The sequence below is a fragment of the Abrus precatorius genome, unplaced genomic scaffold (genome assembly GCF_003935025.1).
Source record: "Abrus precatorius isolate BTA unplaced genomic scaffold, Abrus_2018 Scaffold7, whole genome shotgun sequence".
NCBI classification, from domain to species: Eukaryota; Viridiplantae; Streptophyta; class Magnoliopsida; order Fabales; family Fabaceae; genus Abrus; species Abrus precatorius.
The window spans coordinates 24,165,503-24,190,071 of record NW_020874417.1 but is presented as its reverse complement, the minus strand read 5'-3'; the positions used below and the strand labels follow the sequence as shown (position 1 = coordinate 24,190,071).

Sequence of the window (24,569 nt, the reverse complement as noted above, 5' to 3'; positions counted from 1 at the left end):
AAATTATGAACAAATACCCATTTGCAAGTGTGGGCTTTGCAAATGTAATCTCAGTTCAGAATTGGAAAAGCAGCGTGAAAAAGAAAAGGTCCATCAGTTTCTTATGGGCCCAAATGATGTTATCTATGAGACGGTGTTCGGAGGGCAAGTGTACCCATCGAGAAGTAATAAAGGGTTCTTAAATTAAGTTCCCAAAATATCGTCCCATAAGGATTGATTTCCAATTACTAAGAATTTTCTAATTCAATTGTTTAAGCTTCAAAGATATGAGATTAATTAAAAACAAGAATTTATAAAATCAATTATAAAACTAAGAGTAAAGAATACAATGCACGTCTTGGTTAAACTTATCGGAGAGGAACCTAGGGCATATGAGTTTTCTCATTTATACAATTATGTTATTTTTCTATTTAACTCTAAATTTGATTTCCTTGTGATTACCAATCATTCATACGAATACTATTAATACCCAATGGTCATGCAATATTAATATTCTTTTCTCTAAATTAACATCCCTAATGGTCATGTAAGATATCAATTTAAGAAAGCTTAAGGAACCTATGAACTTGTTAATTTAATAACAATTAGAAGAGAAAGATTGGTTTGGTCCACCTAATCCTTTGTCTCGTTTTACCCTATAGATCTATTAATTAACCGAGGTACGATTGCCTGACGATATAATTAATTAGGATTAAGAAAGAAACGCAATAGGATAAAATCTAACCACAAAATGGAAATCAAATTTAGATTTAAACATCAAAATTCCATAAATTCATGAACAATAGTTCCCATAGCCCTAGCTATGGACTTAGTTACTCATGCTAAAGAAAAGAACTAAAACAATCATAAACAAATCCATAATCAAAAGAAATAGCAAACTAGAGTGTGAGATGTGTTCGCGGTCTTCAAGTACATTCACTTGAAGCTCCAAGTCCCGCCAAGCATGTGCCAAGGATCCCGTGCAAGAGAGACGAGATCAGATGTATTATAAAGCCAAAGCCAAGATGTCAAAATGGTGTTCCTAATGGTGCCTCAGGTCTTCTTTTTAAAAGGGTTTGAAAACCCTAAAAACTCTTCATAAATGGGCTTCCCGCAGATGTGCATGGCCATGCAAGGCCTTAAGCACGACTGTGTATGGGCTAGAAGCACCCCGTGCTTATTGAATGAGTCTGGGCGTGCTGACTGTTGCGAAGCTCTAATCTTCCATCAATTTGGGCCCAGAATGCACCCAAAATCCACTTGCGGCCTCTTTATACCAAACTGCACAATTAATATATAAATTAGTATAAAACCCAAATAAAATCAAGGTCAAATATGAATGTATGGGCTGTAAAAGAGGGTCTAATTATAGACTTATCAACTCTCCCATACTTATTTGTTTGCTTGTCCTCAAGCAAAGTGCTGGTTAAGAGTTACATAATAACTTAAAACATAATACCACACAAGGAACCCGAGATGGGGAGATAAAGAGAGCAACAAGAGTAATATTATTGAGCATAAGCAATCAAAAAGATTTCCAATTAGAATCTTATATTTTCATACTTTTCACTCAAACATCAAACTGAGGTACTCTACTTTCCTCTCTCACTAAGGCACAAAACTTGGCAAAGGACGTGGAATTGTCAAGGCTCATGCTACGTAAGCAAAATATCTAGAGTAACAACATCTAATGGGGTTTCGGATGATGGTTCATCTAATATTAAAGGTATCACCAGTGAGCAATGGGAAACACTAATGAGTCTCCTAAACAATGTCAAAGTGAGCGCCACTGAAAAGCTGAGTGGTAAGTACATTTCTTTACCATGAATCCTTGACACAAGGGCCTCATATCATATGATTGGAAAATTAACATGCCTCACTAATATTAAGGACATTATAGGGTGTTCAGTGGCTCTTCCAAATATTGAACACACAATGTTACTTAGTGACACTTTAACATTGACTAATGTCTTTTATGTGCCATCCTTAACTTGCAACCTCATTTCAGTGTCTCAATTGATTAAAGAATCAAATTGTATTATTTACTTTACTGACATTTTTTGTGCTATCTTGGACCGCACTTCGAGGATGCTGATTAGAGTGGGTGAACAACGAGAGGGGTTATATTATCTTAGCAGGATGGTCATATCAGCAATTAGCCTAACAAAAACCAAAAGCAATTGAAGTTGAGTTGTGAAATGGTATTGAAACCCATGTCATGACCCTTAAAATCTTATAATTAGTCTTCCTTTTTATCCAGCCATTTGATAATAGGCATAATTAATGCTAACCCATACATGTAAAAAATAGACTAAACCCTCATTTGAATCTCTGAGATATTTAAAATGTCACATTAGTTACTGACTTCTAGCTCTGTCAGACTTTTTAATCCCTAATCTCAAACACCGTTAACAAATAGTAACAGAATGCTAAACTATCACGTTAAGTACTATGTCAAAAGCTTAGTTAGCAGAAACGACATCGTATTGAAGGCCCTCATATTCTATATTATACCAAGCATTACGTGAGAAGAATTTCCAGACCAATAGTTTGTCAAGTTCAATTTCGACACACACTCTTGCAAAGCGGCTTCTCTCCATCTCAAGAGTTCTCATATCAACCTTATAGGGAGTACTCACAGCATACGCCAATGTAAAAAGAATACTTTCATCATAAAACTCTAGTCCTAGCCCAAGGAAACGAATCCACACAAGAGTCTTATCAATATTTGTCTATAAGGCCATGAAGTTTGGTGACCATTGTGTCATTGATAAATAATGATCAAAGAAAAGTCAAGGCATTGACAACTTTCTCCTTCTCCTCAACTACATCAAACTTGATAAGAAAGAAACCATGACATATATCAATAAGATCAAAGCCACCATTCAGTTTCCAAGTTTGTTTCATATTCTCTTTAATTAGGTAAAACTCTAAAGTCTTACCTAAGAGTTTAACTATTAAGCAGTCCCTCCATAGCTGACAGAATTTTTTATAGTCCTCCAAAATAAAGAACTAAGGCAAAAATTCATTTTCATTCTTGTGATCCATCTTCATGACTCTTTTCGCAATGAGGTTAGTTCCTTGAACACTATTTCCTATAATTTTGTCCGATACTTAGTCTTTAAAAGAAAGTTTCACAGGAGTGACATCTTCTCTTTTCCTTTCATTGAGTTAACATGAGTTAATATTCATTTTTTAACAACCTTGCTAAAATTATAATATAATATTAAATTAGATATAAATTATTTTAATACACCTTATTAATAAAAATGATATTATTGATTCAAATAATAATTTGAATTTATTTTTAAATTATTAATTTTAATATGTTATACTAATAAAAATTACATGAATTGATTTAAATAATTTAGTTATTATAATTTATTTCTTAATTTTAAAAGTATTTTTAATCTACTTGATTTACTTTCATCTAACAAAATATATTATTAATTATTAATAATTAAAAAATTAAAAAAATAGAAAAAAAAATACTACCGTGAAAATGAAGAAAACAAAATGACAATAAAATTAATATATTAGGATTTTAATCATGTGAATGATAAATTATTTTTTAAATTAAAGGATAAAAAACAATAAAAATATTGATAGCTTATTTTTAGAAGTTAGACATTTCTTTAGATAACTTTTAAAAACTTACAAGTTCCTTTTATTTTGTATCTATCAAACAATTCTATAAGTTTATTGATCAAAATTAGTTACTAATATTTTTATTATATTTTTACTTTTTTTAAAAAAAAGACAACTTATCCTTTATATAATTAAAATCTTAGTACGTTAATTTTATTGTAATTTTATTCTCTTTATTTTCACGGTGATTTCTTTTTTATTTTTTAATTATTAATAATTAATAATATATTTTGGTAGATGAAAGCAAATTAATTAGATTAAAAATACTTTTAAAATTAAGAAATAAATTATTTAAATCAATTCATATAATCTTTATTAGTATAACATATAAGATTTTATAATTAAAATCTTAGTTTCTTTTTATTATAATTTTATTGTAATTAAAAAAAATTGTGATGCTTATAAGATAAAATACAATGACATATTAAAAAAGTTGGAGTGAATTTTGGAAGATGATTGGTTCAGCAATAATGAAACAATTATTTTGCTTTAAAATTTTTTAAGATTTTTACTTTTTTATTTAAATTTATTTATTTTTAAATAAAAACTTTTGTATTTTATTGTGTTTAAAAACTGTAAATAAAATCACATAATCAAAGGAATAGAGAGATAGAAAAAATATTATTTAATATATTTTTAGTAGGGTTTAAGGTTTATTATTGTTGTTACAAGAAAAAATAAAAGAAAATAAAAATTAATGTCTAAAAGATGATAAAACATAAAGCAAGAATAATCGTACAATAAAAAAAGAAATATTTTTTTGTTAGAGTTTATTATTATGCTTTAAAAAATTAAAAAAATGAAAATACCGAAAAAATTTCAAAACAACACAATATACAATTAAAAGAATAAAGAGAGAAAACCTTATTTAGCATATATTTTGCTAATGTTGTGACTTTTGCTTTTTTTTTTTTCCTATCCTTATTTCTATAAGACAACTCCTCCTATTTATATCTTTTTTTTTTTTAAATAACCTCTATTATCTACTCATCCTTTATTTTTTTATAATTACTTTTTATTCACCTTCCTAACAATCATTTACTAATTATCTTTTATTTTTAGATTTTTAATCAATTTTTATTTACCATCTTATTCACTCTTGTCTCTTAATATCTAAAAAAATCTATCTATTATCTTTGATTTTTTGAAATTTAAACTATTATTTATTATTTTAAAAGAATATAAAATTAGTTATTTGCAGTTTAAAATTTTGATTTGTTGTCAATTTAGAGTTGAATCAAATATTTATCAAATATGCACAAAGCTATTGATTTTTTTAGTAGGCTACTTGTTTTTTACTATTTTACAGTAAAATTATAAAAATAAAAATAAAAATACTCAAATAAATCCTATTGCAATTTAATTACTGGAATATACCTAAATTTTTTGCTATCTAGAATTCGATTCTCAGATTCCAACGAACCGAATTCTGAGTTAGTTTTTTTTATATATATAATAAAATAAATATTATTATTTAAATTACATTTATATATTTTAAAAATAAATATTTATAATATGTTATTCTAATAAATATTTATAGATATTTTGTTAATTATATATAATAAAATAAATTTTTATTATTTGAATAATGTTTATATTTTTATATTATTTAAAAATAAATAAAAATAATAACAATATTAATTTTAAATGTTTATTAAAATTTATTTGACATATTTAAGATAATAAATAATATTTTTAGAAAACAATAATAATTAAATTTTTAAAAATTAATTAAAATAAATAATAAGTAAATTATTTTAGTTAATTTTTAAAAATTATTTAAACTATTTAAATAATAAGTATATTATTTTAGATAAGAATGTTAATGTTTAAATTATTTATACTTAAAAAATACTAAATATATTTTTTTAAATAAATATTATTCTGTTTATTTATTTATTTAAATATGTAATTTTGACTTAATATTTTTAAATATTAGTATGATAAAATGATATTTTGAATTAAAATTTTATTTAATTAAATTATTTTTTTTAAAATGTCATTATTTAATATTATAATTTTTAATATCCTAAACCCTAAAACTTTACTATTATAATTTTGAATAAATTTTATTTGAGAATAAAAGATTTATTTTTAAAAAGTAAATAAAATATTAAATTATAAGTTAATTATTTATAGTTGAGACAAATATTTTAAAATTTAAATTTTCATATTATTAAGGTAACATTGATGAAGACAAAGTGCATTAATAAAGTTAATAACAAATTCATAACATTAATAATTAACTATCTTTGTAATAGTGGTCAATTCCACAACGAGGGCGATGTCTGTGACGTGGTGAGTTTCGTCGTTGTGATTATTGCTCTAGGATTTTAGGATGAACTTGTAGAGAATTTGGATCATATGAAGGTGTAGTTGTTGGAATGCATTTAATAAATTACCAGGTTCATTAGCAAAATCCGCTTGGTAAAGAGACTGCATGTAAGTTTGTGCCGAAGATGGAGTTGTAAAATCAACTCCAAATAAATTTGTAAAAAAAATTCTCTGATGTTGTTGCAAACTAATGTCTTGTGTTAATTATGTTTGCTTCTGGCGTAATGTTCAGAAGAATTGATGCAGTCTCGTGGTACGACAATGTAGAAGTCTTACCCATTTCAAAATGTGTTGGTAGTCCTTAGTTGTTAGTCACTTCTCCTTGGATCTTGTAGTAGTGGTGGCACATATAGGAAATAGATAAAATTGGCAATGTACCATTCCATGTATTCTTATGTGTGACACAATGTGCTTTGCATTGGATGACCCGTTATTGTCAGCTCACGTTTGTTGTTCCATATCTCGATCCATTAAGCATGTCTTGTAACCCAATTTTCATCCTGTCTTCCTCTCATGTCAATTTTGTGGAGGTCATTCAAATTATTCGATGGAGAAGGGACTTCTTGGATTAGACGAAACTATAATTTGACTCTATCTATTTGATACCATTCAACAATTGCAAAATAAAAGATAGCGGTACATGAAGTCCACAGTTGGACATTTCTATATGCTTCCATGGGTATTGATGTCTGCAAATCTTGATATGGCGCCTATAAAAACTACAAAGATATTTAACTTTGTTACTTAAGATGATGTGTAAAAGATAAGAAAATAATTATAAAGAGTTACATGATTAGCTTGAATGTGATCAAACATTGATCTGTACCTCACAATATCATTGTGAGGTTTATTTTGAAAGTTTAGTACTCTACCCCCGCTTCATCTGCACACGAGAGGGTATGTTGGTGGATTACTAAAAATTGGTGCAATATATGGCATGCGATACCATGCTCAGGACATTAACAGTGATGAACAACTACCCATTGTTTTGCTACCAACTTTTGTGGCTCTGCACATTTCCCTGTACAACATAGCTAAACAAGCAGAACCCCAACTATATCATCTTATTCTTCTAAGATTAGTTAATAAAGCTAAATACATAAGATGTACTTTGTTTCTTGTTTTGTTAGGTATCCAAACACCTCTAATTAAACCTAATATATAAGCCCTACAATGGGTGTGAACTTCTTCTTCAGATAGTTCTTCTGGTAATGGCAACGTGTTGTCTCTCAGCCACTTTAGTTTTAGCATAGAGTCAATAAGTGACTCTCCCTTGACTAGCACGATACTGAGATATGTGTCACACATTTCCTCCCAGTCAAACATTGTTAGACCAATGACTGGTAAACCATCAACTCTTAGCCTGAGTTTAAGTGCAACATCCTCCGGGGTTATGGTGCACTCCCTTGTTGGAAAATGGAATGTGTGAGTTTCATGTCTCCACCTCTCGACCAAAGTTGTTATCAATGCGTGATCCACCTTAAGATGCCTTAACTTTCACTACTAAAAAACCTGTATATATAGACAGATTTTTAAACCATTACAGACGATTTTTGAAATTATAGATGGATTTATAGATGGACACAAACCGTATGTAATATCATCGTCGATAAGAATTACAGACGGATTGATCCGTCTGTAAGTTACAGACAAAAAAATCCGTCTATAACCTACAGACGGATTTTTCCATCTGTAATTCGTCTATGATATATTTTGCTATTATTCATATTTTTTGTTTATATAGATAGTTATTTGTACCTGTTCTTGATTATCACAATTTATAAACATAATAAAAACTATAAATTGGGCATCTAAACATTCAAAAATGATTTATAAAATATAAAATTTAAATGTCATTACAAAAGAAGACAAAAACATCCAAATAAATAATGTAAAAAATAAAATACAGGTGTTCATCATGAATAATCTGTATGATCATCATCCGAAGGAGGATCATCATCCGAAGGAGGATCATCATCAGTAGACAAGGAGTCGGAAAAGGAATGATGCATGGAGTTGAAAACTGGTGGTACTGGAGCAGGTGGGGGAGGAGGAAGAGGTGTGGAGATGCTTGCTTTCATGAGCTCAAAATAAGCATGCATCTGCTGCATCTGCATATGTTGTTGTTTCATCTGCTGTTGGACCTCCCTTTGCATTCTCGATACCACCTTCTTCTCTATCTTTTTTTCCATTTTCTTTGCCCACTTCTTCTTCCATGCACTTTCCTTGGTCTTCCACATCTCCTCATTCTGCTTCTAGAGTTCTACATTGAGGGCATGAACCTAGTGCGGACCATGTCCTCCACTTCTTCAGGTGCAAGAGAAGGGACATCTCCAGTGACACATGGAGGGGACATAGAGTCTGCAAAGCGCCCCCATGCCATAAATGCGACCTTTATAAAGGCCACCCACTGTCTGTGACCACATAGCATCCTCATCAACTGACTCTGGATCCTAAGAAGATGTCTCCTCAAGCCTTTGAACATAGTCATCCTACAGTTTAGTTCAGATAATTAGATATTAGTCTGGAGAACTATTTAATAAATCACTAATAATAACATATAGTGTCAATAAGAATGACTTACATATGTGGCCTGAGATCGTGTATCAACCCACAGGTTTTTGTCTCTCCTACGAGTGTGTGTCTCCTTGAACAACTCTCCAGTCGTAGGTGGCCTCTTCAACGACTTCTCCTATAATTTGAAAGAAATCATAATCTCAAATATGAAATTATAGATAGAGTAAAATGAATTTTAAAATCACATATCAAGTTCGCCTTAGTGCCAGCCAAAGTCGTAGACCCACCAATATGCAGTGATCCCCCTTTATTAGATGCCCTGTTTGTCTTGTTCTTTACGGAGAGATTTTTAAACTCATTTGTACCCCAATACTCCTGCAAGGCATGAAGAAAGTTAGGTGCTATCCAATCACCAGTAGAAGGGTCTTGACGAGCCTCAGTGTACATTTGTCTTAGTCGCTTTGTAGTGTGACTCTTCTAGGCCTTGAAAATCATCTTTTCGTCCTGGGGGAATGGAGAAGTTGCTCTACATAAACACAATTTCATTAGAAGAGGTACAAACAGTCATATGTAATTACACTTAGTTAAAATTAATACACTATTATTACCTTTCAATCTTTGAAGCATTCCATCTTTGTATCCTTCGGCACCTTTGCAAAACTTGTGTAAGGTGCATTATATGTTAGCCTTTGGATTTTCTCGACCAGGAATTATACAAGTCAAGAATAAATATGGATTTTTCATGCTCAATTCAAGAGGAAGATTAAAAGGTGTAACCACAATAGGCCAACAAGAATATAGTTTATTAAATTGATTGTTTGGAGCAAACCCATCAGTACATAAACCTAACCTTACATTTCTAGGATAAGATGCAAACTCAGGATACACTTGATCAAAATGTTGCCAAGCCTCACCATGAGATGGATGAGTCATTATCCCATCACTCCTTTTATTTTCAGCATGCCACGTCATGTTAGGAGCTGAACTCATAGACGCATATAACCTTTTTAGCTTAGGAATCAAAGGCAAATAATGCATTCTAGTTTGCTGTACATCTTTATGTTTACCACTTCTACCATCTCTTCTTGGTTTAAACCTAGGCTCTCCGTAGAATTTGCAATTGGTCAAAATAGCATCATCTTTGTAATACAACATGCAACCTTTCAAACAACAATCAATTTTGACTTCTTTTAATACAAGTTTGGAAACTAATTTTTTTGCTTGGTAAAATTCTTTTGGGATGGAGTCAGGTTGGGACTAAGTTTACTAATTAATGTAGCCCATTGATCAAATGAACTCTGACTTTGATTGCCTTCTGACTTTATGCTTAACATTCTTACAACTAAAGATAACTTTGAATGCACACACCTATCCCATAAAGGCTTGTTTGCTGCTTCTAAAACATTATAAAACTTTGCAGCCTGTATATTAGGTTATTGTTCAGTTTCGAAGTCACGAAAAATTCCAAATTGAGGACCAACAACATCATAAACCATTTTTTGATAACGACTACTATTTTCTTCCCAACTTACATTACCTATATCCTCACCTTATTGCAATATATTTGAATTGCCTACTTGATTTTTCACATTAACTACTTCCCCATGCTCAGTCCATATCCAATAATCATGTTTAAATCTAAACTTATACAAATCATATCTAATTGAATCAATATCCAAAAACTTTCTACACTTGCGCTTAGAACATGGACACATAACTTTTTGGTTCGTGATGAATTGCTACGAATTATAACAGACACGTGTGAATTCCTCTACACCCTCAAAGAATTATGGTTTTATTCCCCCGACTTGGGTGCAACCTATCATACATTCACTGACGATTTCTGAGAAACATCTGGATCAAGAACTATATTAACGTAATACAAATACGTAATGTGGTATCAACCTTCAATTATACATTACACAAATTTTTTATATAAATTTTGACAGAATCTCCCCTAATACATGTCAATTTCCTTAATTTGTTTACCACTTTTTTACAAAAATCAAAATTTCACCACACATAACTAATATATTATATAACAATATATTAATCGATACATAAAACACAAACACATCACAATCCTAAACCGTTCTAGAGCACATTCCCTTGTAACTCCACAACATATATATTCTACAAACTCCACAAACACAAACAATCCCATACCACACAATAATCAGGTTCAGAGAAGGACTTCTACGCCCTTCTCCCCAGTCATACAATCTCCAATCCTATAACTCTATCATAAATTTTAAGTCTCTAAAATACATCAAAAATAAAAAAAAAACTAAACAGATTAAAAGTTAGAGTATTGTACTAGGAACACAATGATGCAAATTATTTGACAAACGGATGCTCCAATCACTTACAAAGGCCAAAAACCTAAGCTCCTAGAGAGAGAGACAGAGAGAGGCTAGAGAGAAAGAGAGATTTATGAAAAATGAGGAAGGGAAAGGGAGGCGCGATTTTATGGGTTTCAGACATTATAGATGAAAAAATCTGTTTGTAAATGGTTTAATGAAACAGTGCGTTTTTAAATGTCCATTTACAAACAAATTTTTTCGTCTGTAAACTCGTCAAGTCTATTTAAAGACGAAAAAATCTGTCTGTAAATAGCGACATGAAAAGTCGCTTAAAAAGAGTAATATTTATAGACGAAAAAATTCGTCCGTAACTCCCGCTCCTAATTTCCCCTATTTTTAAATTACAAACAGAAATCTATCTGCAATTTCGTCTGTAGTTTACCCGTTATTTGATGCGAAACTATATAGACAAGATTTACAGATGAATTTTTCAGAAATTACAAAAAAAACACAAATCCGTCTGTAATATCCGTCTGTAAATAACACTTTTCTAGTAGTGTTTGCTACCCTAGCAAAACCAAGTTGTTCAAGTATAAGAACAATTAGAGGACAAGGTTCTGGCATTGAATGACAAAAAGATGAAATCATGTTTTCAGTTTCCTGCAGTTATTAATAAATTAGTAACATTATAAGTAAAATATTTATTTACATATTCAGTTAATAATGCTAATGTGTAAAACTTACCATTCTTCCAATGAAGGCAGACCTGTATTCGTTTTGCTTCTAGAACAACATTTTTAGTAATAGGAGCAAAGACAGAGAGAAACGAAGAACAAAGATGAATGCAAGTTTGAATGAAAACATGTGGCCTTGGATGAACATATTTATAGATAAACGGAGAGGTCACTATTCCTTGGCATACGTGATTGAGAAGTCACTATCTCTTGGTCTGCGTGATTGAGAAGTCATGGAGCTTTGATTTGCTTGACTGAGAAGTCACGGAGCCTTGATCTGCGTGACTGAGAAGTCACTATATCTTGGTCTACGTGAATGGAGAGGTCACCATCACTCGTAAAATGTGGTGAAACATTGAATGATTAAGAATCCAACGTTACCATTATAAATAGCCATATTCATGTTCATTTTATTCATTCAACCTTCTAAGCTTGTTCCTTGTTTTTGTGAACCTTTTCCTTCTAAAAATGTCTTCAATCTATGTCATTGTTCAGTCTGATGGTGCCATTAACCAATGTCCTAATGAAAGAGTCACGTTCACCTCACCATCAGCAAAATTTGTACATCTAAAGAGAGGAGTGACTCTACAAAGGCTCAAGAAAGTCATCTACACAAAACTTAACCGAGACTCAAATGAAAGGGTGATATCCATACATTTTTGCTACCCAATTAGACTTGGCCCGAGAGTTAGCAACTACACATGTGTTGAGTTGAACGATGATAAAAACGTCGAGGCACTCTTCAACATCCACGATTTAAATCAACTTCAATCAGGTATAGAATTATATGTTACATTTGCTACAAACGTAACCCAGCCATAAGAAGTGCATACTCTACAAATGAAGTGGTTGGACAGAAAATAATTTTGTCCATGTCTATTGCATTAGACACATTGCACAAAACTTCATGTGACAATTCAAAAATGTTGCATTGAATAAAGATGTTGTCAATATGGGTAATTTTAATTTTTTTACATACTCTATATTATCATTAATATTTTATACAATTGCTTATCTAGTTATATTAATTTAATTTGAAATCTTGTTTCCAGCATATGGGATGACTGAACCGAGATTCTTTTACTATTACAATATAGTAAAAGATAATAATCCTAAAGCTACAAAATGGTTGGACAACATCCCAAGAAAAAAATAGATACTGGCATGAGACAACGAATGACACTGGGGACACATGACAACAAATCTAGCGGAGTCAATCAATTTGGTCTTGAAGAAAACCAAAAACTTACCAATTTGCTCCATGGTCATGGTTATACACCCATTGCAATAAATTCTTCATTAACAAAAGCAAGAAAGTAGATGCAATGATTAATGCTAGATATATGTACTCGGAGGTTGCAACTAAAGCAATTCAAGATGCACAGTCAAAGGCAAACACTCATAGAGTCATCACCTTTGACACATGCACTAGATTTTTAGTCGAAGAAACATAGCATCCAACAAAAATTCGACCTTAGAAAGATTTACAGTACGGTTAGATGAAATGTGGTGTGATTGTGGCAAGTTTTAAAAAGTTCACATCCCATACTCGCATGTACTTGTTTCATGATTATACACACACCACAACTTTGACATCAACATATCTCCTATGTATACCTTACAACAAGTTTTTAAGGTATACGAAGGTCAATTTGGAAAACTCAGACATGAAGACTATTGGCCAACTTACACAGGCCTAACTTTGTATCCAAATCCAAAACTGAAAAGAACTTCAAAAGGTCGACAGAAGTCCAGTAAGATAATAACAGAGATAGACATTAGAGAACAACAAAGTCAGGCAAAAAATTGTTCTTATTGTCATAACCCTGGTCAGACAAAAAAGACATGTCCAAAGATTGATCAAGCTTCTAGTTCCCACCATTGATTTATGTTGTTATTATTATTTTAAAATTTTCTTAATGTCATTTTTAATTTTATAAATGTTATTGCAACTTTTAAATTTTTAGTATTTGTAATTTATATTAAATATATAAGTATATATATAACATATCTACATAATATTATTTTATTATATTTATTAATATTAATAACATATTTTTTTAAATAAATAATTATGTATAAATTTTAATAAATGTTAACATCCCAAAAAAAAATAAACTGGTCATTATTTAATACTTTATTTATTTTATTAATATATAATATTAAATAAATTTTTATTATAATTTTTATTTTATACAAATTTAAAATTAAATAAATTCTTATTGTAGTTTTTATTTTTTTAAAAATATAATATTAAATAACCAAAAATATAATTTTAGAATATAATATTAATATTATTTTCAAAAAATAAAATTATATTAAATAATATAATAAGAAAAATAAAAATATTATTTATTATCTTAAATATGTCAAATAAATTTTAATAAACATTTAAAATTAATATTATTATTATTATTTATTTTTAAATAATATAAAAATATAAACATAATTTAAATAAAAAACTTATTTTATTATATATAACTAACAAAATATTTAAAAATATTTTTTAAAATAACATATTATAAATATTTATTTTAACACAATAAAAATATATAAATATATAAATATAATTTAAATAATAATATTTATTTTATTATATATAGAAAAAAAACTAACTCAGAATTCGGTTCTGTAAAAAATTTAAGTCTAGGTCTATTTGAGTATTATTATTTTTTGTAATTTTACTATAAAAAATCATTTTTTATATGGTTTTTATTTTTTAAAATACAAAAAATATGAGATTTTTTTAAAATTATAAAAATATAGAGTTCAAAAATCGTTATTAACAAATTTTAGTGCAGTACAAATATTTAGAAATAAAAAAATAAAAAAGTAATAAAATTTTAAAAGTCGGCAATGACAATTTTAAAAAATATATTAAAAAATTAAAAATTATTAATAGTGACTTTTAAAAAATAATTAAATATTTAAAAAGTATATCAAAATTGTCAGTGACATTTTTTAGCCAAAAATAACCAATGACAATTTTTCAAAAAAATCATATTTTCTTAATTTTACAAAAAATTTCATATTTTTTGAATTTTTTAAAAAAATACCTATATATAAAAAGATATTCCTTCTTTAGTACTCCTAGTGTCACATCAATATCTATCTTCCAACATAGGATTGCATGCTGACGTTGGGATTAACTCTAGATGCATATTAATCAACTTGTTGGAAATAAGTGTGTTTATAAGATATTATTTTGGATTAGTAAGCTATTAATACAAATTTAACTATAAAAATATATTAAATAAAAAATAGAGATATTATTTATCTAAAAATTTAAATTTATTTATGAGTTAAACTTAAGTTTAATTTGTTTCTTTTGATTTGGTCATAACAATTTAAAAATAAAATATTCATATAAAATCATATGAAATTATCTATTTTATGTGTATGTTGTATGTGAAAATAAATGAAAATTTGTATTTTACTGTTGATTTGTAAAAGTAAAAAATACACTTTATAATAATGAAAGAAAATAAATTTTAACAAAATCAAAACATGAGTTTCTATCAAAGAAAAAAGAGTTACGAGTATAATTCCATAAAGACTGCAAAATAGATAGTCAAATTTTTTAAAATTCTTATACAAGAGTAGTAATATTATTATTATTATTATTGAAATTAGACAACTTGATAAATGAAAAGTTAGCGACTTTTGACTCTATAAAATCTATTAATAGGTGCTCAAAAATTGTCATTTACAACTTTTGAACAAGTAGACGAGTAAATCTTCACTATGTCTTACAAAAATCTTTGATTATTCTAAAAAATTGCTATTGATAATTGTTAGGTTAAGAATTGATGTCATGTCATTTTTACTGTTAATCACGGTAAGACACTATAGTAATAGTTGCCATTAGCAACCTTTCATGATATAAATTGGACCTTTAGATGCAACATGAAAGTAGAAGAAAGAAAAATGAATGTTATGAGATAGAAGAAAGTGAAAAAAATTTAGAAAAATTTTAAAAAAATATCTGAGTGAAAAAATTAAAAATTTTAAATTAGAATAGAATAGAAAATTAGATTAAAAAATGGTTTGAAATTCAATTCTTGATAAAATATTTGTAATTTAAATGTAAGTATTTTTTTAATTTATAATTTTTATTTGTCTAAAAAGCTACATTTATCCATCTTTTTGAGTAATTTGTAAAAAATTAACATTAATCTACATCGTAAGGAAAAATTATTATTATTATTATTATTATTATTATTATTTTATTATTTAATTAAATTTTTAAATTTGTTGTAATTAGTTTTTTTTTTACATTTATTGACATGGTTTTTAAATTTGATAACTTTTAAAAAAATAACATAACTGTATATATTTGTAATTATTTTTATGTGATATTTATAATTATTTGTATGAAATTGGGAAAATATTTTGTTTGGTATTAATTGAAAAATTTTAATATAAATAAAAAATATTTAAACATGTTATTTAATATAACTAGTAATTATAATTATTATATACACTTTTCGCACCTAAATAATTATGAGTGTTTATAACAATCTCAATAATAAAGCATATCAACAACAACACACCCATGTTTCTCTTAATAAATAAATCAACTCCCCCTATGTCTAAACATATTTCGTTTTACTCTTACTTGCAGTTTACAAAAATGGATAACTCATTATTTATAGGCATATATATTAAAAATCGCTAACCACGACTTTTTTTTAATTATTTTATATAATTTAAAAGTTGCTAATGACAAGATTTTATACTTTTTTTAAAATTTTTTAACCATAAAAATTGCTAATACTCAATTTAGTTAGTATAATTTTTTTTAAAAAACTTAACAAATAATAATTTTTTACACCCAAACTTTATTTGTTTTTAAATTTCACTTTTTGTGTGTTTTGCTTTTAATTTCAAAATTTGACATATAAAAACGTGGCAACTTATAAAAAACCTATATTCATGTAATTTTCCAAAAAAATTCATACTTTTTGTATTTTTAAATAAAAAATTATATACAAAAAATGAGCCTACAAAATTTACTAACACCAAAAGAAATGCAACCAAAGTTAGTCAAATAAAAAAATTATATATATATATATATGTATATATATATAAACGAGCCTACAAAATCTATTAATGTCAAAAGACTGCATTTGGTTAATCAACACAACGTGACTAATTGTTTCAAAAGCAGAAGAAAAAAGACACCCTTCATTTTTTTTTTTTATATGGTCTGGTTCGTTAAAGTTCATGGGATAAGGAAAGAATATCATTTCTGAAGTTGCTGAAATCGAACCACAGTAATTTAATTTTTATACATGAAAAATATATTTAATAAAAAATATCAATATTTTAATTAAAAAATAAGTTATAAAGAATATATGACATAGTAAATTAAAAAAAAATGTCACATATAATTTCTAGATAAAGAATTTGATAATATATTATTAGGTCACACTTTTACTTTTCAATAGAAAAAAAATTAGTAATATACGAAAAATTAATCTTACAAAAATGTATAAGATTAACGGAAAGATGGGCTTACATCGGGCCGGCCCAGCGGAAAGGGTTCATGGAATGGAATTAGGGTTTATAAGAAGTAGGGTTAAATTGTTGAAGCCATCTCCTCCACTGTGGTGTAGTACTGAGGTGCAGTGCCGTTGTCTATTGCTCCATTGCCGGCACTGAACAACATGGCGGACAAGGCAGTCACCATCCGAACCAGAAAGTTTATGACAAACAGGCTTCTTTCTCGAAAACAATTCGTAAGTTTTTCTATGTTCGGTTCGGATATTCGCATCATATCGTGCATTTTTTATTTTTTTTTATAGAAGTTCCCCTTTTCTCCTTATTCTGAAGATAATATCATTCATTTGAGAATTGAGACCTGCGTAGTTGTTTCCCTGTGTTCTTTCCGTTAACTTACCGAGGTTCTTGTATTTGCCGCTGTTAATTGGGAATCGAATTAATAAACAACGGCAGTTCTATTTGTTGTTCTTATAAAAATGATGTAAAATCAGACATAATCGCATATCGGTAGATGTTTGAGTCACTGTCAACTGCCTTTATTGTCCATGGGTTATACGGAACATGGCAGAGGTTCCTAGGGTTTAATCAGCTAACCTTTTAGCTGTGTGATGCAGATCGTAGATGTCCTTCATCCAGGGAGGGCCAATGTTTCCAAGGTACTCTCTGTCATTGTTTTATATGTGCGCGTGCGTGTGCACTTATAAGATCAATAAATGTTGTTAATTGTGAAGTTGCTAATATCTTTAGCATCTGAAAATTGTGTTTTAAATCTGTTATTGGCTGAAAAATTATGTTACTTCGTGTTTTTGATTTGTTGTGTTTGGCTTGAAGGCTGAACTGAAGGAGAAATTGGCAAGAATGTACGAGGTTAAGGATCAGAATACTGTATTTGTCTTCAAGTTTCGAACTCATTTTGGAGGAGGAAAGTCCACTGGGTTTGGGTTGATTTATGATTCAGTTGACAATGCAAAGAAGTATGAGCCCAAGTACAGGCTGATTAGGGTGAGTTAACTAGATATTTTTTTGTTGATTATGATTATAATTTTTCCCCTTGGTTAAATTTCTTTTTGATTGTTTGGATTTTATACAACTAGTGTAGCATTCTTTTTCCTTTTGAGTTCCTTTATTTAGAGGAGGGGGTAATTTGATCTTTGAATTTGCCGGTGGACAAAATATCGATTACATTTTCTTGTAAACTGTACCAAAAAATTGAATAGTTTCTGAAGCAATCATGAAGTGCTGCATAGGTCGGGATGGTGACTGCTGTCCATCTCGACGAATGCACTGATCTGCTCAGTGTGTTTTTGGATATAATTCCTTTTAACATTGTATGTAATTAATAGCCCGCCTTTATACTTGCATAAAGTATTGTTTATGATATTAGTAACCAACTCTTACTGTCCTTATATTATGTCTGGTCTGGTATGTCTTTGTTCTTTATGATCTTTGAGATAATTGGAACCTTTTTTTTTTTTTTTTTTTTTCATTTCTTTCTGTTGTTTCTGTCTAAGCCAAGGGTTCTTTGTTTGTGCGAACCAAACTAAATTTCCTTCTCTTTACTGCAGAATGGACTTGATACCAAGGTAGAGAAATCCAGGAAGCAGATGAAGGAGAGAAAGAATCGAGCCAAGAAGATTCGTGGTGTGAAGAAGGTACTACAATTGTGTATTCTTGCCAATTGTTTACCTGGTTAGTCATTTTTCTCTTATAAATGAATAACCTCTGGCATTTTTTTATTGTTGCAGACCAAGGCTTCCGATGCTGCCAAGGCTGGAAAGAAGAAATGAGTTTTCAGACTTCCTGTCCTGGTGTTAAGGTTCTTTTGCTATTGGTATTTTCTAAATGGTTATTTTTGTTTTATGATAGCTTCCTAGAATGAGACGTTTTGCTGTTGAGTGTTTATGCTACTTAAATTGATGTTCAGTTAGCTTCAGATTGAGAACGGGCAGTTATCAATTTTGAGAATTCAGTTGAACACTTCCCTCTGCTTTCAAATATTTAGTAGACTGTGATTATGAATTCCTTTGTTGCTAGATTTGTGATGGTCCAATCAAAATCAGGATTTTTAATACCTCGTGGAAATCATTTATATGCATAGCTGATAATATAGTCTACAAATAGATATGCGATATTGCGCGCACGATTTTAATCTGTTCTACAAATATTGTATACGGTTGAAAGATGGTTGGGTTATACGGTTCCATTTTGGTGGGAACATTGTTGACAATGACATTCAGCTCTTCTAAACATTGTTGACGGGTATTTAATACTTTCAGCGTGTTGAGTTTTAATTGGTTTGGTTCATATGCTGGCATTAACTTTACATGATTATGCCCCTCATTGATAGCGGTGGTATGTCGTTCTCATCAATTGTGCTGGATGCATTTCATTATCTTATTTGATGCACTAATGTTTTTATTCTATCGCCTACGTTCTCGTATAAACTGCTATTGCCGCTGGACCATTGAAAAGCATCGAGGAATAAGAAAAATTCTGCAGTGCAAGTTTCTTACGACCGGTCACTCTTTTTCAAAAAGACGGAACTATGTACTTGATTTTCAATTTGTTAAATTGTATTTAAATTATTCGGCAATTTACAGTGGTCCAAGTCCATCGAAATACTCTTTTTCTGTAAAAAGAAAGTCCGCCAATGCAATTTTCTGGTAAATTTTATCCGATAATCTTTATGGTGATGCAGTATTTTGTAAATAAAGTTTAAAATAGACTTCATTTTAGAAGTTAGACTCTAATATATGCTACTAGCTTGTATGAATTTAACGTTGCAATTTGTGTTATTTATTCTATTATTCTATATGCAGTATAAAAAAGATTCCATCATAACTTAAAATTGATTGCCAGGGTTTTAACATATGGTTTAACCATTAAGATTGTGCTTAAAAAACAACTTAGATAGCTAGCATGAAATTGTAAACAAAAAAAGAAACAAGAGAAAAATATATAGGCTGATTGACTTAAATAGAGTTATTCTTAATGAAATTCTAAAATAGAACGTAAATATAAAATCGAAATGGGACACGGGTCACATTTGGGCAAATTTCATTGCCTATCTTAAAAATTGTTTTAAAATCAACTCAATTTGCGTCGGTCAGTCAAATAAATAGTAGTACGTGAATAATGCTTCCCTATCGTTAATAAAATGAGTCCCCAACAATTTCTTTGGTATCCAGGACAAAATAAAAAATTATTAAAATAAAGCTAATAATGGCACTGAAAAATAACAAAATATTCATTCACCGCACTAAAACAATAATTTTATTTAGTCTTTAAATAGATTCTAAACATTTGAAAGTGATAATTTTTTAATAGAAAAATTTATTATTTTTTAAAAATAAAGCCACCAATATAAACAAGATAATTATCGTTTCTTTTTTAGTACGTTATATTTTCTTCGATATCCTCTTAATAATAGTTTTATAAGAAAATTTAGAATTATTTTCAGTTTATTATTTAGCAGAAAAAACGACAAAGATTCTGTACAGCATTGAAAATTGGTTGGCTAGTGAGTTCACAGGACTTGTTGGGTTAGACCAAAAACTGAACATTGAGTCATTGACAGCTCTGTACTTACGCATCCTCACCCTTTTTATTCCGTGTTGGCTTCTCTCTTCAACATAACGGGAAATTCCTGGCCTCTTTTCTCTCACGTTCCTTTTCCATATCCATTTCATTTTTTCAAAACTTCCTTCGATTCCTATTTTCTAGATTCCTTCCTTGTCCTCTCCGATCCTAATGGAGGATGCTGCTGCTACTGCTACTGCTACTGCCACCGCTAATGGTAAAACTCGTAAGCTTTTGCTTCTACTTCTCAATTATACCATGAAAAAGAAAAACTGACCCTCTTCAATTGTTTCCGTTACTGTAATATTGTCACTTACTTGCAATAGGGAGGCAAACCAGATTGAATTGAATGTTACTTTACTTTAATGATGGGTGTAAGAATCTGAATTGAGGGAGTTCAGATCAGAGATGAAACTGCTACAAAATACCTTCCAGATTTGCTAATCTAAATTCCGAACGCATCCTTAATATGATGACATAGCATTCATGTATAGGCTGAAACCATTTTCCTTATCTATTCCCATGACTTTTTTGCATGAAAATTTGACCCTATTTCTGAGGATTAAGAATTTTAACATCATAATGTCTTTTGTTGATTTTGCTTCTGTATCTGAAAGAATCTGATTGTTTGATACTTTCTCTTACCTGGATTTATTTGGTTATAGTGTTGGGAGCCAAAGAGGGAACTATCTCTGTTGCTTCGGCATTTCCTGGTCATCAAGAAGGTATGCTAATTTCTGTCTCATCCCCCCAAAAACTGATATATAATAAATCGTGACTCCAAAGAAGTCTGAAAACCTTACCATTCTAGAATAATTGTACCATATTTACATCTTACGAAAACCTGTATTTGAGTAATTTATAATTCTTGAAAATATGATAGCTATCTGCATTATTGAAAAGTATTAACTAAATTGTTAACTCTCAACTGATAGAAAAAGTGGAGAGTGGTTACCAGCACCAGACATGTTCTTCTGTGAAGTGTAGATTACTGTATTGGTCTTATTTTCTCTTGTTATATCAGCTGTACAGGATAGAGACCACAAGTTCCTAACAAAAGCTGTGGAAGAAGCATATAAGGGGGTCGAATGTGGCGATGGAGGCCCATTTGGTGCAGTTGTTGTTCGAAATGATGAAGTGGTTGTAAGCTGTCATAACATGGTTTTAAGAAACAGTGATCCCACTGCCCATGCCGAGGTTACTGCTATACGAGAGGTTAAACAAACAACTGTTATTTTTTCCGTTGAGATTTTGTTGTTGATTTGTAAAATCCGAGTTCTACAATGAATGAATGGATTATCAAAACAAACAGGTCTTGGGGTTGTAATCTTGATATCCTGCCATTTGGTTTCCAATATTTTGATAATCTTTCTTTATTTCTTTTCCCCTTCCTACGTTCTTAATTGTGGCTAAAACCCATTTAAACAGGCATCATGACATCTGGATCTTTATAACCTGCATGTTAGGCGGATAAAATTATTGGCGCATTATTTCTCTTTATCAACCGCTTAACCTGAAGTTTGAGCATTCTTTAATCTTTACTTGCAATCATCTATTATTGGCTACCTCAGACAGATTTGGATCTCAAACTTTGGGAGTTTTGAAAAACACCATTCGATACATTGAACAGGTTGTATGTGAGTTTCAGTTGTTGATAGTTTATATTGTTTCCTCTAACATTAAAAGCATTCTCTTCATCCTGGTATACATTACTTAGTCAATATGTACGAGGGCACTATTTTTTTTATTTGGAAATTGCATCTATATTTCCTTAGTTTTTCTACTTATTTTGTTTAATATGACGTCATTTTGGAATTTGACCTCTTATTATAACTGGATCTCATATGTAGGCTTGTCAAAAGCTGAATCAAATTGAACTTGCTGACTGTGAAATCTATGCTTCTTGTGAGCCTTGTCCAATGTGCTTTGGTGCAATTCATCTTTCAAGAATTAAGGTGAGCCTTCCACACCACACCACTCATTTTCTTCTTTACACCGCATGTTTCCCTATTGTTTATAAATTGATCACATTGTTCACTCTTTTCCCATTGAAACAGAGACTGGTTTATGGAGCTAAAGCAGAAGCTGCCATAGCAATAGGATTTGATGATTTCATTGCCGATGCACTGAGGGGCACTGGTTTTTATCAGAAGGCCCAGTTAGAAATAAAAAAGGCTGATGGTAGTGGAGCTGTTATTGCAGAACAAGTATTTGAGAAGACCAAAGCCAAGTTTCCTCTGTACTGATTTGCTTTTAATCCCTTATTAAAACTGAACTCGAGTTACAATTGCTCAGGAAAATTTCAATTTCTCACTATAACCATACTCATGAGTCATGATTTCAAGAAATATAAAATTTATATCCTCTTGTGTTGGTGTTCATTTGTTTATATTATTTGCTTATAACATTGCAAATGATTATTGATATGTTAATATATGAATGATATGTACGTTAGAGAGTTGCGTAGGACAAGGGAAAGCTGGTTCAAGCCAGAGAAGGAGGCAGCTGGGCTGCTGGGCTGATACTTTACTGCACCAAATCTACAAATTACAAGCCTTACATTCATATATATAATATAATTAAATTTTTTCCCTACTACAAAAGATTACCGAACTGCTAGAGCTATTCTACTATTCATTACAAACACAGTTTCTGCACGTTGAGAAGAATTTGCATGTTTAGTTATGTGTTAGAATGCATATGATCCACGATTACTTCAATGTTACTAGTTGTAGCTTCAGTATCGAATCCACATTTACAGGCTTTCTAATGTATTTGAAACCACACGTCAATAAAACCTTGGCCATCCTCAGCTAGACCGCAACTCTTCCAATTTAGTTTTGATCTGATCCCGCAACAATTCCAACCTCTTCAAATACACCTCCAGCTCTAAAATCCTCCGTTTTTGCCATCGCTCATCGCCCACTTCTCCAGGGTATATCGGCAATGGGATCAGCGGCAACCCACCAAACTGCTCTTCCTGTGCTTCATCCAACAGTTCCTGAATCAATGGCGAGAAACAGGACCTCATGGTCTCCTCAATGAAGCTGTGTATGCTTGTATCACCATCACCATTGTTCTGCTCATTTGTTCCGTTCAAATCATCAATGATTAGCCGTGGCCGCTTTGGCGCTCTATTGTCGATTTCATCACTGTTGTCAGGATGTTCAATCTTCACCTTAACATTGCCGACAAGATCATGACAATCAGGAGTGCGTCCTGATTCATCATCATCCAAGGCATCTTGTCCTATTATGTCTTTGTCATTGCCCCAAATCTTGTGGGAGATTTCAAAAATGGCCAGCTCCTGGGGGTTCTTAAAAAGAACCTCTTTCTCCTTGCCTTTGTCCAAAGCCAACTTGTGTTTTCTCTTTAACCTACGCAGCTTCTCAACAAGCTGGTTCTTGTTGAATTCCACGTTCAGTTTGGGCCTCACATGATCATACAACATAGCTACATCGTTTTGGAGAGTTGCAGTGGCCCTTCGGTGCTGCTTGGTGTAATCAAGATATCCCTTCAACAATTCCATCTCGTCCTGCTTGGTCCATAGCCTCTGATATTGTCTCACCATGCCAGAATAATTGGCTGTTTGCTGTCCTTTTGAGCGTGTTATTATAATGGTGGCAGTGGCGGTGGTGGCAACGGTGTTCCTTTCATCGTCTGCGGGGAAGGCCACCGTCACGGCGGGGGAGGCATTGGGAACAGCGAGGGCAATGGGAATGGTGTCGTCGACATCGGATGAACTGAGAAAAAGGTCGTTTTCTTCATCTTCCACATTGTCGTTTTGGTCAGTGTTAATGTCAAGGCTTTCTTCTTCTTTTTCTTCTTCTGAAGAGGATGATGAGGGTGAAGAGGGCGAAAACATCCAAGAAACCAGCGGCAAAAGCATTGTTGAGGAGACACTACACTTCCTTTTTCCGCATATTAGAGTATCAAGGTAACCGCTTATTCGTTTATGGCAGTTGTGCAT

The 24,569-nt window shown here is 30.7% G+C and overlaps 3 protein-coding genes across 3 annotated transcripts; 2 read left to right on the top strand and 1 right to left on the bottom strand.

Moving 5' to 3' along the window:
* Nucleotides 1-17,105: 17,105 nt before the first annotated feature.
* Nucleotides 17,106-19,045, top strand: LOC113871039 (40S ribosomal protein S24-1-like). Its single transcript, XM_027507728.1, has 5 exons — nt 17,106-17,256; nt 17,635-17,676; nt 17,852-18,022; nt 18,586-18,672; nt 18,766-19,045. Exons 1-5 carry the CDS (start codon nt 17,185-17,187, stop codon nt 18,805-18,807), a joined length of 414 nt encoding a protein of 137 aa, XP_027363529.1. The 5' UTR covers nt 17,106-17,184; the 3' UTR covers nt 18,808-19,045.
* Nucleotides 19,046-20,547: 1,502 nt separating this feature from the next.
* Nucleotides 20,548-22,978, top strand: LOC113871038 (guanosine deaminase-like). The gene is made up of 5 exons (XM_027507727.1): nt 20,548-20,816; nt 21,265-21,324; nt 21,624-21,814; nt 22,450-22,554; nt 22,657-22,978. The coding sequence occupies exons 1-5, from the start codon at nt 20,771-20,773 to the stop codon at nt 22,843-22,845; spliced, it is 591 nt and encodes a 196-aa protein (XP_027363528.1). The 5' UTR covers nt 20,548-20,770; the 3' UTR covers nt 22,846-22,978.
* Nucleotides 22,979-23,408: 430 nt separating this feature from the next.
* LOC113871653 (probable transcription factor At5g28040) lies at nt 23,409-24,569 on the bottom strand. The gene has a single exon (XM_027508753.1). The coding sequence runs from the start codon at nt 24,567-24,569 to the stop codon at nt 23,409-23,411; it is 1,161 nt and encodes a 386-aa protein (XP_027364554.1).

Excerpts from the sequence above, each read along its gene's own strand:
- LOC113871038 (XM_027507727.1), top strand. The coding sequence starts at position 20,771 with ATGGAGGATGCTGCTGCTACTGCTACTGCTACTGCCACCGCTAATG. Across the intron at positions 21,815-22,449 it reads AGGTTACTGCTATACGAGAG|GCTTGTCAAAAGCTGAATCA; the intron begins GTTAAACAAACA and ends TCTCATATGTAG. Across the intron at positions 22,555-22,656 it reads TTCATCTTTCAAGAATTAAG|AGACTGGTTTATGGAGCTAA; the intron begins GTGAGCCTTCCA and ends CCATTGAAACAG.
- LOC113871653 (XM_027508753.1), bottom strand. The coding sequence starts at position 24,569 with ATGCACAACTGCCATAAACGAATAAGCGGTTACCTTGATACTCTAATA.
- LOC113871039 (XM_027507728.1), top strand. The coding sequence starts at position 17,185 with ATGGCGGACAAGGCAGTCACCATCCGAACCAGAAAGTTTATGACAAAC. Across the intron at positions 18,023-18,585 it reads CCAAGTACAGGCTGATTAGG|AATGGACTTGATACCAAGGT; the intron begins GTGAGTTAACTA and ends TCTTTACTGCAG. Across the intron at positions 18,673-18,765 it reads AGATTCGTGGTGTGAAGAAG|ACCAAGGCTTCCGATGCTGC; the intron begins GTACTACAATTG and ends TTATTGTTGCAG.